The following is a 15,736-nucleotide window of genomic DNA, read 5'->3' as shown; positions in this document are numbered from 1 at the left end:
TCGGACGCAAACACCATTGTTTTCAAGCCTGGCATGATCTCTGCAAACACCCTTGTTTTCCCTCGTCGCAGTCCTACGTACGTAATGTTTCCATCAGCACACAGAGAACCGATGCAGTAACTCCGACAGTGACCCCAGGGGAATTTGGACGCAGAGCTCTCGCTCTCCCGATCGCAACCGGAAAGAAAGAGAGAGAGAGAGGAAGAAAGTGAAAGGTGAAGCGTCAAAAGGGGGTTGACCCGTGCACCCAGGCTGCGATTGCGACGGACACTGCCTCCACAGGCCCATCGCCTGGCCCAGCATACCTAACGCAGTCACACGCATAACACGGCCGGGGGCCCGGCTGGTCAGGGAGGCTGCTGCGGGCCTCACTACTGGGCTGGTTTCGTCAGAGCCCACCTGCATGTGCCGTCTCGGGGTCCAGCGAGTGTTGACCCCCCTGGGAGCCAGATGGAGAGTTTGGCCTCGTTTCACACTGCGCACATCAATAAAGTCGGAGAGAATTCACAAGACGGGAAAAGGCGGTGTATCATTAGTGCACTAACTCCTTCAGGAGACGCCTCTTGTCTGTTGTTGTTTGTGCCCAGGTAACGGTGAGCTGAATCTAATAGCTTGTGTGCTGCTGCTGCTGCTGTTGTCTTTAATTTTCTGCTAAGGTTATCTATCTGTTCCACGAGTGTGCATGACGTGCACACTGCACACACAGGGGCCGGTGTGGGTGTGGGTGGGTTCCGATCAGGTAAAAACACACCAAAGCGTCCTGCAAAAAGTGCTATAGAATATTCGTGTAGAAATATTGGCAAGTGTATTCCCGGTGCGGTGCTAGCTTGATCCTTGCTAGCTAGTCTAGAGTCTAGACTTGTGAATCACAAGTTCTCAATATGCATGCATGAGAACGGATTTCTCTTAATTTGGATCATCTGATGGTTGACCTTGTTGCTTGGACGCATCAGTCACGGGCTTACCTCCCGTGCTCACTTCCAAGTCCAAAGGCGCACATGTAAGTACATTAGCGAGCTAGTCGCGATGGAAACGAAGGAGAGATCAACGGAACCAACCCCACTTGACACGGTAGCTTGCTAGGCTCCAAAGAAGCTCGGGTCTGGCCTGCCATGGATCTCGGCAGCTGTCGGGAGAAAGAAACTGATCGAGTAGACGATCGGAAGTCAGGGCAGGTAGCGTACGCTTTGACCCACTAAATCAACTCCTAAAATATCGGTGGTACTACCAGATCCCCCAAAATCAGAAAGATGCTAGCTTGACGATCTAGCTAGAGGTCGTAGCGCAACCCAGCCCTGACTGCCGTGCCAACGCCGAGCCTAACAGCGAAGACGTCCCACGTACGGGCCCCCGCGTCCCATCGTAACTCGGAAGGCCGGCACATCATGATCAACACCTCTCGCTTTTTCTGACTGACGCGTTGGATCGACGCCGGCCGTCGCCTCGGTCTGCCCGGCGACGGGTCAGCGTCGCCGTCGGCGCGCGCGCGCGTGCGACGCCGGTTCGCGGGCACGGGTCACAGGACCGGCCAGCGACGTGCAGTGCGTACATACGTGCAGCAGCGCGCGTGGTGTGATGTGCCGGCCGCAGCGCGCGCACTAGGCGTGGTCGATCGCCGTGTCCGTGCGCGCGGCCGTGTCGCCGTGTGCCGCACAGACAGCAGAAAGCGGCGGGGAGAGATTCTCCGTGGGAGGATGGGGGCGGGCTCAGTAGTAGGAGTTCCCTGGGTCGCACGGCACGGCAGGGCCAGCGGCTTGCCGTCTACGACTGGATCGGTCGACCCACCAACAAATGATAGAGATGGAGAGTCTACACGTCTGTCTCTCTTCTCTGGCGAATTGTCTACGTCGACGCCTATCATCAGTGCGTGCGTGGGCGTGGCTACGTACTACGTGCAATGCACGATCGAGTAAATTTATGTGTCATATATCTATCGTAGCTGGCTAGCCTGTGGGTGGCTGATACGGATCGTGCCACAAGTTACGGCCAGGTAAAACTCTTGCCTCTTGGTACGTACGTGCTCTGTCGTTCCGATCGCGGGAGGAGGTTGATTGCACGCGACTAACTGACGCGATCTATAGCTAAATTAGTTGGCTATATAATCTTCCACTCCATCTCGTGCATGCCAACGACCGACCAGTCCCTAAACGAAAACACAACGGACGGCTAGAAAGGTCATGCATGATCACGCGATCCTTAGTGTTATTTTCCGCGAGTTGTTCGGTGAAGAAACACTGAGGCTAGCTAGCTCATCACAGATTCGAGTGTCTGCCTTTGTGAACCTATATATAATTGTACTATATTACTATCAGTTCCTCTCTGCAACTGCTGCACTGCCAAGCACGCTAGCTAGGGAATGGAATGAACAACAAGTTGACCTCCACAACCCCAATGATTTCTCGCCTAGCAGTAGTACTGCTACAGAACTATAATATCAATTCATTCATCTGTGGAACTGCTACACTGCTGGCTGTCCAGCGAGGGAAATGAGATGAAATGAATAGAAAGTTGACCCTCTTCTCGTCTACCGAACCCGAGAATGATGATCCCTCCATCGCGTCGCCTAGCTAGTAGCTAGCTCGATCGGATCGGATGGGATCGGATGGTCAAAGGTTTGTCGCTGGTGGATACGTGGCGGCGACATCGTGGGTCATCGATGGGGACACCGGCCGGGCGGAGCGGACGGATCCTTGTCGAGATCGATGAGGCGATGGATCGATCGACGAACGCTGCTCCGGCTGGCCGGACGCTGTCCCTGTCCGACCTTTTGACTCGGCCTCCGACTACTGGAGTGGCGCTGGCTTGCGGGCGGAGTGCACTGCATGCTCCTGCGTGTGGCTTGGCTCAGGCTCAGTATAGATGTGTGTGTGTGGATGGGGTGAGTGGGCGGCTGGCTTTTTCCGGGCACGCGTGCCGTCCCCCGGGCCCCGCGCTTTTGACGCCTTCTCTTTCTCTCCCGCCATAGACTTCGCCGTAGCTAGCAGTCGATCGACGGCCATCAGCATGACGTCAAGGACGTCGTCGTCGAGCCAACCTACCTGTCTGTGCTTGCAACCATGGTGTTGCACTAGCTAATACCTATGGCTACAGCTGTAGGTTTAGGCCGGCCACCGTCTTCCTCTTCTAGAGACGAAATCCTGCGGCGATACTACGCCGAAAGAATGTTCCTACAGTCGTCGTCCACAGGACTCTCTGCTCTGCTGCAAGCCTCAAGTAGTAGTAGGTGTATATATTTTTTACGTCTATGCATGAACCTAGGCTGCCGTTTTTTAAGTCCACTAAAAGCGCAATTAGGACGTACCTGCCTTGATGAACCACTTGCATGTATGAAATGCTGTATCCAGTATCTATGCTGCCCGTGGGCACGACGGTTTCATATCACGATCAACCAGAATGAGAAGTTGTCTTGACTATTTACGGTTGGCATGTCTATATATAGCTACGCATTTGGATCGGTCGAATCGCACTGTGCTACTACGAGCTACGAGTAGCTAGCTATAGCAACCTCACTAATTACACACTCCGTTACACGATCTGTAAGGAGAAGAAAAATATAAGGGGAATAATATGAGTTTGGCTAGTCTGAAAACTTTTTTTAGAAAAAAACTGGGACTTGGCTAGTGTGGACTTGGAAGGGAATATAAGTACGTGGCAGAAAATTCCAAAAAGGAATAGGGCGGAGGGAATCATAACGATCCAGGACAAACATGGGGTGCCTAACGCGTGCGTTAGGAAGGCGTTCTTCCATCACGTCACCCATCCCCGACGAAACTGACGTTTTGGCATCTGAATTAATTTTCAGATTCATCCAGAACATGCATGCATGATTCATTGTGACCAAAAACAATTTTATCACCGGCAGGCAAGCACGCATGCATGAAAAATTCTTACGGCAAAAACCAAGGGTGCATGCATGCATCCATCCATCGACCATTCTTCCATTATAATGCCATATATAGTAGTAAAATTTAGCTAGCATTTAAAATGCACCATGCTAGCGAGAGCTACAACGTTACTATCACTGGATATGTTCCGCATGCTACACATATTATAAACTACGATTTGTAGGATCAGGGCACGCAAGTAATTTGCATCCGACTGTGACGCTTGAATTTTATCTTCTAGTGGTCGAAATGCTTGACAATAAAATAAAATAAAGGCCGATGGTCAGAGGATTTGCAATTATCACCACGTTGAAAGTAATTCGCTACTAGCTAGGATAGATTAGATTAATTCTAGCCGACTATAGCGCACACAGACGTGACTTCTTGGTACAAAAGATTAGGTCCAACAGTTGTACTACTAGAGTTCATTACCCCTTTATAGCAGTTAGGCAATTTCATCAAACATTCCTTCTGGATGATGTAATTCATTTCACTGTGTTGCTATCATCAACAAGACCTCCTTTCGGAGGTCAATGCCTTTGATTGATCCATTCGAATTTATACCCTAGTCTCACTCCTTTGTTTTATTTGCAAGTAAAAGATAACATATTTTATGCCGACTCGACATATTTATCCTGATTCTAATGTGTGAAACATGCATGCACGGCGCCAGGCATATGTCAATTATTGAATCCCTGCTTTGTAATCTCAATATCCCTAAATCCTTACTATTATATGGCTAGCTATTGGCCCGAGCCTCTAACCGAAGAATCATAAAAGAGGAGATTGAAGGATCAGAATTTCTTGAGGGTATAGCTAGATGTGACTTGTCTGGAACAAAGACATCGTGAATTTTTCTTTTGTGACCATCAATTATTTGCCAAGATTTGTCCGTAGTATTGAAATACTATAACACACATGTACTGAGACAATATCAACTTTTAACACATAAATGTTCCCCTCCTTAGAGGCGTCGTCACAGATACCTTAGATTTGTCTCCCGTGCCTTGGGTTTTGGGTCCTCAAGTTTTCCCGGAAGGCTTTAACCTAGGACCAAGTCACACAACATGTTGTCTAGCAAGATCAATGGACTCTAGGTTGGCGGCCTTGGTAGGTTGTTGAGAGATGAGGGAGAGACCCGGAAGGCGGTGCGGCAGCGATGAACCAATTGGGTGGGAATGTGGTTTGGCATGGCAGAGAGTGGTGATCTTGTGCTAGAAGGGTGACCAATTTTTCTGATCCAAGTACACAATCAAACGGGGTTGGTTTGGCTGGTACTTCGTTTGCGAACTAATATAAAATCATTTAGATCACTAAAGTATCTAAACGATCTTATATTAGTTTATAGAGGAAGTACATTGGAGCGGCATGCCTGAATGTTGGTGTGTTGGTTGGGCATGTAGCTAGCCATGCAGGCATGTGTGTGACCGAGTGGTGTATTTGGAAGTGAGAGCAGCAGCCCACAAAAACGATTTCTCGCGGCAGATCTAGTTTAGCTAGGCGGTTTGAGCTTATTGTGTTGGTTTATTTATTAACTAATCCCTCCGATCCAAGATAAGTGTAGTGGTTTTAGTTCATTTTTTCCTAAAATCATGAAACATATTTTCGAACGCAGGGAGTAGGGTTTTCAGCCGACTTTTCCTTGTAAACAGAGTCTCTCACCCTTTTATCCATTCAAGGTTTTAAAAAAAACTCACTCCGTTCGAAATTAGATGACGCTCAAACGGATGTATGTATACATATTTCGGTGCTAGATACATCCGTTGAGGACGGAGGTTGGTTATTCTTTAAGATTACACCTAGTGTGATGAACCTTAACAACACTATGATATGTCTTTTTCGTTGTTGGTAGTCATCTAACATTACGCGCATACGTCAAAACCCTAAGACAATAAGAGGTTACTGTTACAACTACAAGACAAGATTGAGAGTTAAAAGAGACTACTACCGGTGAGCACGAGAGTGTTGTGTAGTGCTCTACTCTAGTGATGTGGGTTGTTCAACGACCGCTTGATCATGATCTGTTGCACCAGATCGATTTGAAATTTACCAGCTGACGCAATGCGGGAAGACCGCCAACGACCCAAGCCACGGTCAGGCAGGCGAAATTCTCCTCTCCGTTTCATTTCCAAACGCAGTTTATATATACCCAGACCACACAACCCCATCTTTTCCACTGAGCTTAGCTTCACCCCTTTCCCCTCCCTCCTCTCCTTGCCCACCCAACAAGCACTCACCACTCCCTTGCATCTGGCTCTCCTATCCCTCCGAGATCGATCGGTCGACGAAGAAGCGGAGCGGTGATCAGCAGATTGAAGAGATGGGAGATCATCAGCTGATGCATGCTGCTCCGGCCATGTACAGCGGCGGCGGTGCCGGAGCCGTGTCTCATGGCATGTGGTGGAACAGCAACGCGACGGCGGGGGTGCCTGCCGCGGCGTGCTCCACGGAGCTCGCCGGGTTCAACAGCTGGCCGGCCGGTCTGGCGGCTGGTGGCTACGACGTGGCGGGGGTAGACGGCGGGAAGCAGGCCAAGAGCTGCACCACCACGGCCTCCTCCGAGTCGCCCGGGAACAACAGCTCCATAACCTTCCAAGAAACGGCCAGCATCAACGACCCGGCAGCCGCCGGCTTCGCCGACTGGAATAACCCTTACATGTGAGTTGTTCGTTCCCACTTAGTTCCACACCTGCCCTTAATTTGCTCGATTGATTCGCCGTTCGTCCGTGATCTCGTACTAGTATCATATGATATGATGATGGTCGATACACATACGTACATACTCCCGTGACATGCACTGAAACTAATTAACGAAATCTACATGTGTATGTATTTTAACTTCCAACAGGAGCAGCGGCGCTGGTAATATGCATGGGTTTCTCCAAGTTGGCCACCATGACATGAGCTCGAGAACGGACCCGCAGAGCATGATGAACGCCGTAGCCGCGCCGAACAACCTAGACCTAGCTCTACAAGGCCACCACCACCATCAGCAGCAGCAGCAGCAGGACGATCACCAGCGCCAGCAGCAGCTGCTGTCCAGCCTGGGGGCGCCGGAGCTGCTCCTGTCGCCCAACTCGCCGTACGGGTTCCAGTCGTCGCTGCTGAGGAGCCTCATCGAGCCCACCGGTAAGCCAGCACCGGCAGCGGGGCTCCTGCAGCAGTATCAGTACCAGCAGATGGGCGGCCAGACAGGGGCCAGGGAGCCGCTCCAGTTCACCAACGACGCCGCGTTCTGGAACCAGTCTGCCGGGTTCGGCATGGGCATGGCAGCGCCGCCGGCGACTGACAACACTAGCGTGCGTTTGGCGAAACAACCGGCGCCGGCGCCGCGTGGGGCAAACCTTGCACTTAAGGTACGGAAGCTTGTGCTAATGATTTAAGTATTTACTACTACGATACTCTATACAAGCAGTTGCAAATATTGCATGGAAGCACGTACAGATGTAGTAGGTGGCCGATTGTAATTTACTTTGGTTGTCTGTATGTATAGACTGTGCTAGAAGGTGTGGGAGATTCTAGCTCAATCGTCACCAAGAAGGCGAGCGGCGAGCCGGCGTTCAAGAAACCGAGAATGGAGACGCCGTCGCCATTGCCGACCTTCAAGGTAAACATGCATGCTCATGCTCATACTCATGCATGGTTAGGTACTTAGGTTAGGTTAAATCATGCCACTTGGTTCTCTTAAACACCATGGACATTATTTGATGTCACATAGTATAATACATAGACGCAAACCCAGATCGGTGCATGATGCATCTTTATCGGTTGATTAAAGTTGTGCATGCAACACATTTCAGGTTAGGAAGGAGAAGCTAGGGGACAGGATCACAGCGCTCCAACAGCTCGTCTCTCCTTTCGGAAAGGTATAAGCTTGCTTGCTAGCTTCGCTTAGCTAGGCTTTTCATGCATGCATGCATGCATCACATAAACAAAAGCTAGATATATTACACATGACCTTGAGTAGTATCATCCAATGTGCATCTCTTCTCTGCAAAAGCGTTCATCGTTTCCTCCCCTCCTTTCGAGATCTACTTTCATCTAAACACACATGTGGAGGAGTATCTAACACACAATCTCGTTGTGCGTGCCGCAGACGGATACGGCGTCGGTGCTGCACGAGACCATCGAGTACATCAAGTTCCTCCACGACCAAGTTGGTGTAAGTGCACGTTCCAAGTCCCTACATATGATTCCATGCCCCCATGCACGCACACGCACGCTTTAATCATGGCGCCCCGAGCACGCACGGGCTCTATCGGTTTCCTCCCACGAATCATCCACCAGGAGACTCCATTGGAGACCGAGCTCAACATTTGTCTCTGCAACCTTGCATGCAGGTGCTCAGCGCCCCATACCTCAAGAGCGGCCATCATCAGCATCAAGTGCCACAGTACCTCAAGGTATGTACATGTACATCCATGGCGTGCTTGTCAGTCTGCATGCTTTGCTCTCTCTTACTTTCCATTGCCCCATGGATGCTGCCATTTCAAGTCTCAAAGTGCTTGCATGTCTGATGGTGGCTTTTTACATGTGTCTGCGCGTGTCTGGTCAGAGCTCGAGCAATGGTAGCCCCGACAAGTCGTGCAAGGACGGCGGCGAGGTGTCGCTCAAGGGCCGGGGGCTGTGCCTGGTGCCGATATCGAGCACCTTCGCCGTGGCCAGCGACGTGCCCGTCGACTTCTGGAACCCCTTCGGCCCCCAATTTAGGTAGAGGAAGAAGAAGAAGCACAAAGCTTGATGAACGTACGGCCCCGATCCGATCGATCAGAAGCAACCACGCACGGATCGATCCGACGACAACGTTCCTCGATCTTCATGAGCTATCTAGTAGTAACAGCCTATGATCATAATTTGTAACAGGTAGTAGCACCAGTGAGGAACGCTTAATTAATTATATGGCTAAGCTAGATGAACCTTTGGAATGAGTGCTTGAAGACTTGGGCTCATTCTTCAGGTTCATCAGGGAATAATCTATTGACCAAGGGATCTGCATGCTAGCTGAGAGGATCAGTACTGGATTATGTCGCGCTGATCATTCGATCATCGTCGTCGTCGATTGTCGTCGTATGATTGGTTGTTAGGTTTGCATCATTGGGCAGTTGTGGAACAGCTTGTTGTTTTAAGAACTACTACTAGTACTTTAATTCAGCCATGATCGATCAAAGCAGATCTGTCTGTAGCAGGTTTCATTTCTCTATGGATTTGTACTACCAAATAAAGAAGTGGCATCTCCCCTTGATTGATCTCAGCATGCGGTTTACACCTTTGGATCTGGCCACATGCTCTTGTTTTAAGTAGGGCTTCCAGAATCTGTGCGTGCTGTGTGTCTTTTTCTTGAATATTGCCTTCCAGAATCTTTCAGGGTTAGACTATCCCATTTCTGAGCCAGTGGATATCAGCATGCGTGTATAGCATATTCTTCTGTGTGTTTCTTATAGTGTGGTCTACGTTTCATTCCTCTCAGCGGTACCAACTAAGCCAGGACCCGTGTATAGTCATCGCTGAAATTGTATCCAAGCAATTTAGAAAATTCAGTTGCATAACAAGTAGCAGGAGTAGAAAAAATTACTCTTTCATAACAAGTATAGGGGTAGTAAAAGCGATGAAACTCACCTGAAAGTGACTCGCGGCACGAAATTCAGATAAGTTCGACACGCCGAGAGTAGCGAACAGCTGAATCTCAACTGAAGTGTTGCAGCACTGAAGCTTGGCTGCTGAGTGCTGAGCACAACTGTTTTGCCCTAGCAGCATGCTAGCACCCCATTTCCTGTGCTTTTTTTACATTTGGGTGGTATGGTACCGGACCAATATCGAGTGCACTTTTAGCTCTTTGAGTCTACCTGCGTGGAAAACTGTTGAAATGAAAAAGAGTAAAGCACCAGTTTTTTTATAGTATAAACTGAACATCATAGTGGGATGGTTGGCATAAAAACAACTGTTCCTCAGAAGAACGCACTAAACTACTTGGAGGAGATGTATGAACTGTGTTGGAGTATTTAATTTCTGCCCAGCCCACCATTTCTCCTGTTCTTGGGATGAAAGAAACTCGTGTACTTTTCGTAGAATTTGACTTTGTTTCTTGCCATAGAAAGAATTGGTGCTAAACTTTTGAATTTGACTCTGTTTGAAAGCTACCATCATGCACCTCAACACCCTACATTAGTGTAATGGTCGAACTAGTAAAGCCAACGTGCAAGACAAAGTTCAACTTCACGTCGTGCAGTGACTGATGTTGGATGAACAGCAACTGACTATTTCCTGAGGACCAAAGGCCATTACATATACATGTGTGGCAAAGTGCAGAAAACCCCTTATACAATGGGGATATACCGAAAAGGGACTATACACATCTAACACCCCCCCTTCAAACTCATGGTGGATGAACAACACTAAGTTTGGAGAGGAAAAAGCTATGCTGCGCTCGAGTCTGTGCCTTCATGAAGAAGTTCGCCAACTGTGATTCAGAGGGCACATAGTAAAGAGTGAGAATATGATCCTGCACAGCAACACGCACAAAGTGGGCATCCACACCGATGTGCTTGGTGAGCTCATGCTTCACTGGGTCACGCGCAATACTGATAGCGCCAGTACTGTCTGACAGTAAGGGAGTCGAGGTAGGAGCAGACACACCAAAATCCTCAAGTAACCACCGTAACCAAATCACCTCAGCCGTCAACATAGCCATGGCTCGCAACTCAGCCTCTGTACTCGAGCGAGAAACTGCAGTCTGTTTCTTGGTCTTCCAGGCAATGAGAGAGCCACCAAGAAAAACACAATAAGCAGACAACGAGCGTCGATCAGAGGGATCACTAGCCCAGGTAGCATCAGAGTAGGCCTGGAGCTCAAGAGAGCTGGAGCGGGGAAAGAAAAGGCGCTGAGAGATCGTGCCACGAAGATATCGTAGAACACGGAGGAGATGACTATAGTGAACATAGGTGGGGGGCTGAAACGAACTGACTCGGGATGTGGACATGATAGGAGATGTCAGGACGCGTAACAGCAAGATAGACAAGACTGCCAACAAGATGACGATAGCGAGTGGGATTAGGAAGTGGGTCACCATCGGGGGCACGAAGCTGAACGTTGAGCTCCATAGGAGTCACAACAGTGCGCTCATCACCGAGAGCAGCACGAGCAAGAAGATCCTGAATATATTTTTCTTGGGAGATGTAGAAGCCATCAGAGGTCGAGGAGATCTCAATCCCAAGAAAGTAGCGAAGAGGACCAAGATCAGTCATGAGGAACTGATCGCGAAGGCGAGCCTTAACAAAGGCAATATAGTCAAGGTCGTCACCAGTGATGATCATGTCATCCAACATAGAGGAGGAGAAGAGTCCGACCACGAGGAGACGTACGTGTGAACAAACAACGCGGGATCATGATCACTGGGCAAGAAACCAGCGGCAGTCACCACAGAGGCGAAGCGCTCAAACCAGGCACGAGGGGCCTGTTTAAGACCATAGAGAGAGCGGCGAAGTCTACAGACCATACCATCAAGAGTGTAGTACCCTGGTGGTGGCTGCATGTAAACCTCCTCACGCAACTCGCCATTGAGAAAGGCGTTCTGGACATCAAGTTGAGAGATAGACCAATGACAAACAAAAGCCACAACAAGAAGAGTGCGAACAGTGGTCATGTGAGCGACAGGAGCGAATGTCTCATCATAATCGCGTCCCTGCTCCTGCTAAAAACCACGGGCCACAAGACGCGCTTTGTAGCGCTCAAGAGAGCCAACAGAGCGAGTCTTAATCTTGTAGACCCACTTGCAGGTGATGGGACGAACACCGGAAGGGAGGGAAACTAGATCCCATGTGCCAGAGCACTCAAGGCCAGCAAGTTCTTCGTCCATCGCAAGCTGCCATTCAGGCTGAGTGGCGATCCGATAGGAAGTGGGCTCAGCAATGATAGAGAGACCATACCGAGCAAGAGAGTAGCGATCAGGCGGGGGGCGAGGCCGAGCATGGAGGTTATGAACTGGGGGAGGCGTGAAGGGAGGTGCACCAGAGGTGGAAGGCGCGTCAGGAGAAGGATCCTCAGAACGAGGGCGACGAGTATAGTGGAGAGGAAATGGTGAGCGAGGGCGACGAACTGGAGATGATGGTGGAGAGGTGAGGAGGGAGGATGGGGAAGATGGTGTCGGTGGTGAAGGGGAGGGAATGAGAGGTGCGGGAGGAGGAGTTGAAACAGAAGGCACATAGCATAGTGTATCAGGGAGAAGAAGAAAAGAAATATCGTCCACAGAGAAGCTCGAGGAAGAAGGACGGGGGTAGTAAGAGTGAGACTCATCAAAAGTCACATCACACGAGATGTGCAAATGACGACCAACAGGATCCCAACAGCGATATCCCTTGTGCTCATCGCTGTAGCCAAGGAAGACACACTCAACCGACTGAGCAGTTAGTTTGGTGTGTTCTCGTGGGGCAAGAAGGACATAGCACACACAGCCAAACATACGTAGAGCTGAGTAGTCAGGAGAACGTCCAGAGAGACACTCCATAGGAATACCACCCTGCAAAGTAGTCGATGGCTGAATGTTGATGAGATAGGTGGATGCAGAAACAATCTCAGCCCAAAAGTGAGGCGGAAGGGAAGCGGCAATCATCAGCGCACGAGCCATCTCAAGTAGATGACGATGCTTTCGTTCCACAACGCCATTCTGAGCATTTGCACCAGGACACGAGAACTGGACAAGAGTACCCTATTCCGCAAGAAAACCACGCAACAGCTGGGAGATAAACTCACCAGCGGAGTCAGAACGAAAAGTACGAATGGGCGTGGAAAACTGGGTGTGAACCATGGCAGCAAAACGTTTGTATATAGAGAGAACCTCGCTACGAGATTTCATGAAGTAGAGCCAAGTGTAGCGAGAGAAATCATCAATAAACAAGATATAATAGCGATGACCACCTTTCGAATCAAAGGGAGCAGGACCCCAAACATCAAAATGAACTAAGTCAAAAGGACGCCGAGATACCGACTCACTGGTAGGATAAGGCAACTGGATATGTTTGCCAAGTCTGCAACCATTACAATGTAAAGAAACATCTCCAGATACAGACCCCAAGAGACCCTGACGAACTAAAGAAGACAAGCGAGAGTCACAGATGTGACCAAGGCGATGATGCCACTGATGGAAGGACGCCGACGAAGAGACAACAAGAGCATGCGAGCTGACAGGAGTGGTGGCAGCGAAAGGAACACGAAGTTAGTCAACCTCCCAAAGGCCTTCTGACTCATGGCGCTAGGGGCCAGCACCAACCAAAGCCTTGGTGCGACGATCCTGAATGGAGCAAGAGTTGGTATCAAGAATGACACGACAACCAGAATCAGTAAGTTGGGCAACGGAAACCAGATTCATGGTAAGGCGAGGAACATGAGAAACACTAAGAACAGAAAAAGATGGAGTGGAAAGAAGACCACGACTAGCAACAGGGAGAGGTGTGCCATCGACGGTAAGAATATTAGTAGGCGAATCAAGAGATCGGAGAGAAGACAACACAGAAGAATCAGAAGACATATGGAAGGAGGCTCCAGAATCCAAAATCCACAAAGATGTACCTGGCTGAGTAAATGCCTGCGGTGGTGGAGAAGTGGATGCAGTCACAGCAGCAGCTGAACCAGTCGACGAAGAGCCTGAGGAAGCCAAGAGGCGTTTGAGCCTCACAATGTCCTGGTCAATGAGTGACGGAGTCGAGGAAGATCTAGGAGTCCCACTGGAAGAGGAGCGTCGCTGGTCTCGCTTCTTCTCACGGCAATCAGACTTGGGGTGACCTAGCCGAGAGCAGTAGCCACAGAAGGTGTCACGGCGTGACCGGCCCCGCTTAGTATAAGCAGGGCGACCCACCCCCTGAAGTGTGGGGAGGAGCGGTGGATCGGTGAGCTGAGTAGACGACACAGGAGCCCGAGCAGCCAACACAGACGGGACCACCAGCAAACCAGCAGAGCGAAGGCGGGTCTCCTCAGCACGAAGCTCGGCAAGCACCTCCGAGATTGGAACACGACCACGAGCAAGCAAGTGAGCACGTCTGAGCTCAAACTCAGAGCGGAGACGAGATAAGAACTCATGGACCCGCTGAAACTCCAGATCAGACCGAGTAGTCTGACAACAACGACAGGTGCCACACACAACTGTCCGAAGAGAGTCAAGATGACGCCAGATGGCAGAGCACTGTGGATAGAACTCATCAATAGAGGAATCACCTTGCTGGAGTGTGTGCTCCTGATGCACCACAGATAAATAGAGAGCATCACCAGAGGGCTGATAGCGCTGACAAAGATAAGACCACATCGCTGCAACTGTGCCAAGTTCCAGGAACTCTGAAGCAAACTGAGGGAGGACACTCGCAGTGAGAACATTAGCAGCATGAGCATCGTCATTGCACCACTGAGTGTAAGCAGAGAGATCATCCCGATACACCGAAAGAGCATCGGAATAAGCAGATACCTGCTGATCATAAGCATCAACTGCAGCATCATCAAGGGCCTTGGCGGCATCCCGGTCAGCCCGAGAAACCTCAGCAGCAAGGACCGGTGGCACCGGTGGGATTGGGGCCACGGGCGCAACAGGGCATAGTGGGCAGGGGACCTCGCTAGAAAGAACATCCCACAGAAGAAGACCACGCATATGGATGCGCATAAATCCCACAAACTCAGCATAGTTGGTGCCATCGAAGATCACCGAGCATCGAGGAACAACGACATAGTCCGAAGAAGACATGAAGAACTCTGCTTGCAGCCTCTCTGCTTTCCTCTTTTTTTTGGAACCCGAACTGGATGCGGATCGAAAAGCCCGGACTGAGTCCGGAGCGAGAGGCCCGGACTGAGTCCGGAGCGAGAGGCCGGACCGAGTTCGGAGCGAGAGTCGGACCGAGTTCGGAGCGAGAGGGTTCCGCTCACGAGCGGGGAGAGGAGCGCACGGGGAAGAGGTGCCTCGCATTGACTCGAAGAGACGAACGGGCCAGACGGAGTGAAGGCCCGCGTGAACTCGAGGCCGAGCAGCTAGCGGCCGAGCGGGCGCTCACTCACGGAGAGAAGCCGACGCGTGTGGCCGCCACGGGAGGCTGCCGCGGGGACCGGCGCGTAGGGAAGCTGTTGCTTCGGCAGCGGGGGCAGCGGAGCCGAGCGAGGAGAGCTCGAGCCGGGTAGCGGAGCAGGCGAGAGGGGCCGGAGCTGCAGCGAGGAGGACCGGGGCCTCCGGATCCGCGGCAAGGAGAGCCAAGAAGGACAGATCGGATCTGGCAGTGGGCAGATCGGGGGAGGAGCTAGCATGGAGTTGCAGCATGCGGGAGAGAGGGAAACCTAACATCTGATACCATGTTGGATGAACAGCAACTGACTATTTTCCGAGGGCCAAAGGCCATTACATATACATGTGTGGCAAAGTGCAAAAAAAACCTTATACAATGGGGATATACCGAAAAAGGACTATACACATCTAACAACTGAGAGACCTACGGTGAAATTCAACACCTTTATCTTGATTCTCCATCTTTTAAAAAGCACTCCTAAAGTAACCACGCATTTTTAATCGTTTGATTTAGCCATTTAGGTAGTCACACAATCCAAACAGAAGCTTGAAGATACTCATGATATATGTGGTTATAGACAATGCATGATATCCTTGCTGCTACTGTTTTCTTCCTCTTGCAGCCCGATTTACACCTCTCACAATAAGCTCGAAGTATAAGAATTTCTACTCCCTCAGTCCCATAATGTAAGACATTTTTCTGACACCCCGCAAAAAAAAAGACGTTTTCCTGACACACGTTATGGGACGAAGTGAGTAGTATATAGAATAACAGAGCTCATGCCGGTTGCTCGAGAAAAAAAATACTTAATAGCAACAATGA

General features: G+C 50.2%; 1 protein-coding gene across 1 annotated transcript; it reads left to right on the top strand.

The window, feature by feature from the left end:
* Window positions 1-6,053: 6,053 nt before the first annotated feature.
* Window positions 6,054-9,135, top strand: LOC119356973 (transcription factor bHLH112-like). The gene is made up of 7 exons (XM_037623958.1): window positions 6,054-6,542; window positions 6,733-7,240; window positions 7,378-7,491; window positions 7,685-7,750; window positions 7,981-8,046; window positions 8,225-8,287; window positions 8,440-9,135. Exons 1-7 carry the CDS (start codon window positions 6,205-6,207, stop codon window positions 8,596-8,598), a joined length of 1,314 nt encoding a protein of 437 aa, XP_037479855.1. The 5' UTR covers window positions 6,054-6,204; the 3' UTR covers window positions 8,599-9,135.
* Window positions 9,136-15,736: the final 6,601 nt, after the last annotated feature.

The sequence above is a fragment of the Triticum dicoccoides genome, chromosome 2A (genome assembly GCF_002162155.2).
Source record: "Triticum dicoccoides isolate Atlit2015 ecotype Zavitan chromosome 2A, WEW_v2.0, whole genome shotgun sequence".
Lineage (NCBI taxonomy): Eukaryota > Viridiplantae > Streptophyta > Magnoliopsida > Poales > Poaceae > Triticum > Triticum dicoccoides.
This window is presented reverse-complemented; position numbering and strand designations above follow the sequence as displayed.

Bases quoted from the DNA above. Each gene is read 5' to 3' on its own strand.
- LOC119356973 (XM_037623958.1), top strand. From the start codon at position 6,205: ATGGGAGATCATCAGCTGATGCATGCTGCTCCGGCCATGTACAGCGGC. The intron at 7,492-7,684 runs GTAAACATGCAT...AACACATTTCAG, and splicing joins CGCCATTGCCGACCTTCAAG to GTTAGGAAGGAGAAGCTAGG. The intron at 8,288-8,439 runs GTATGTACATGT...GTGTCTGGTCAG, and splicing joins AAGTGCCACAGTACCTCAAG to AGCTCGAGCAATGGTAGCCC.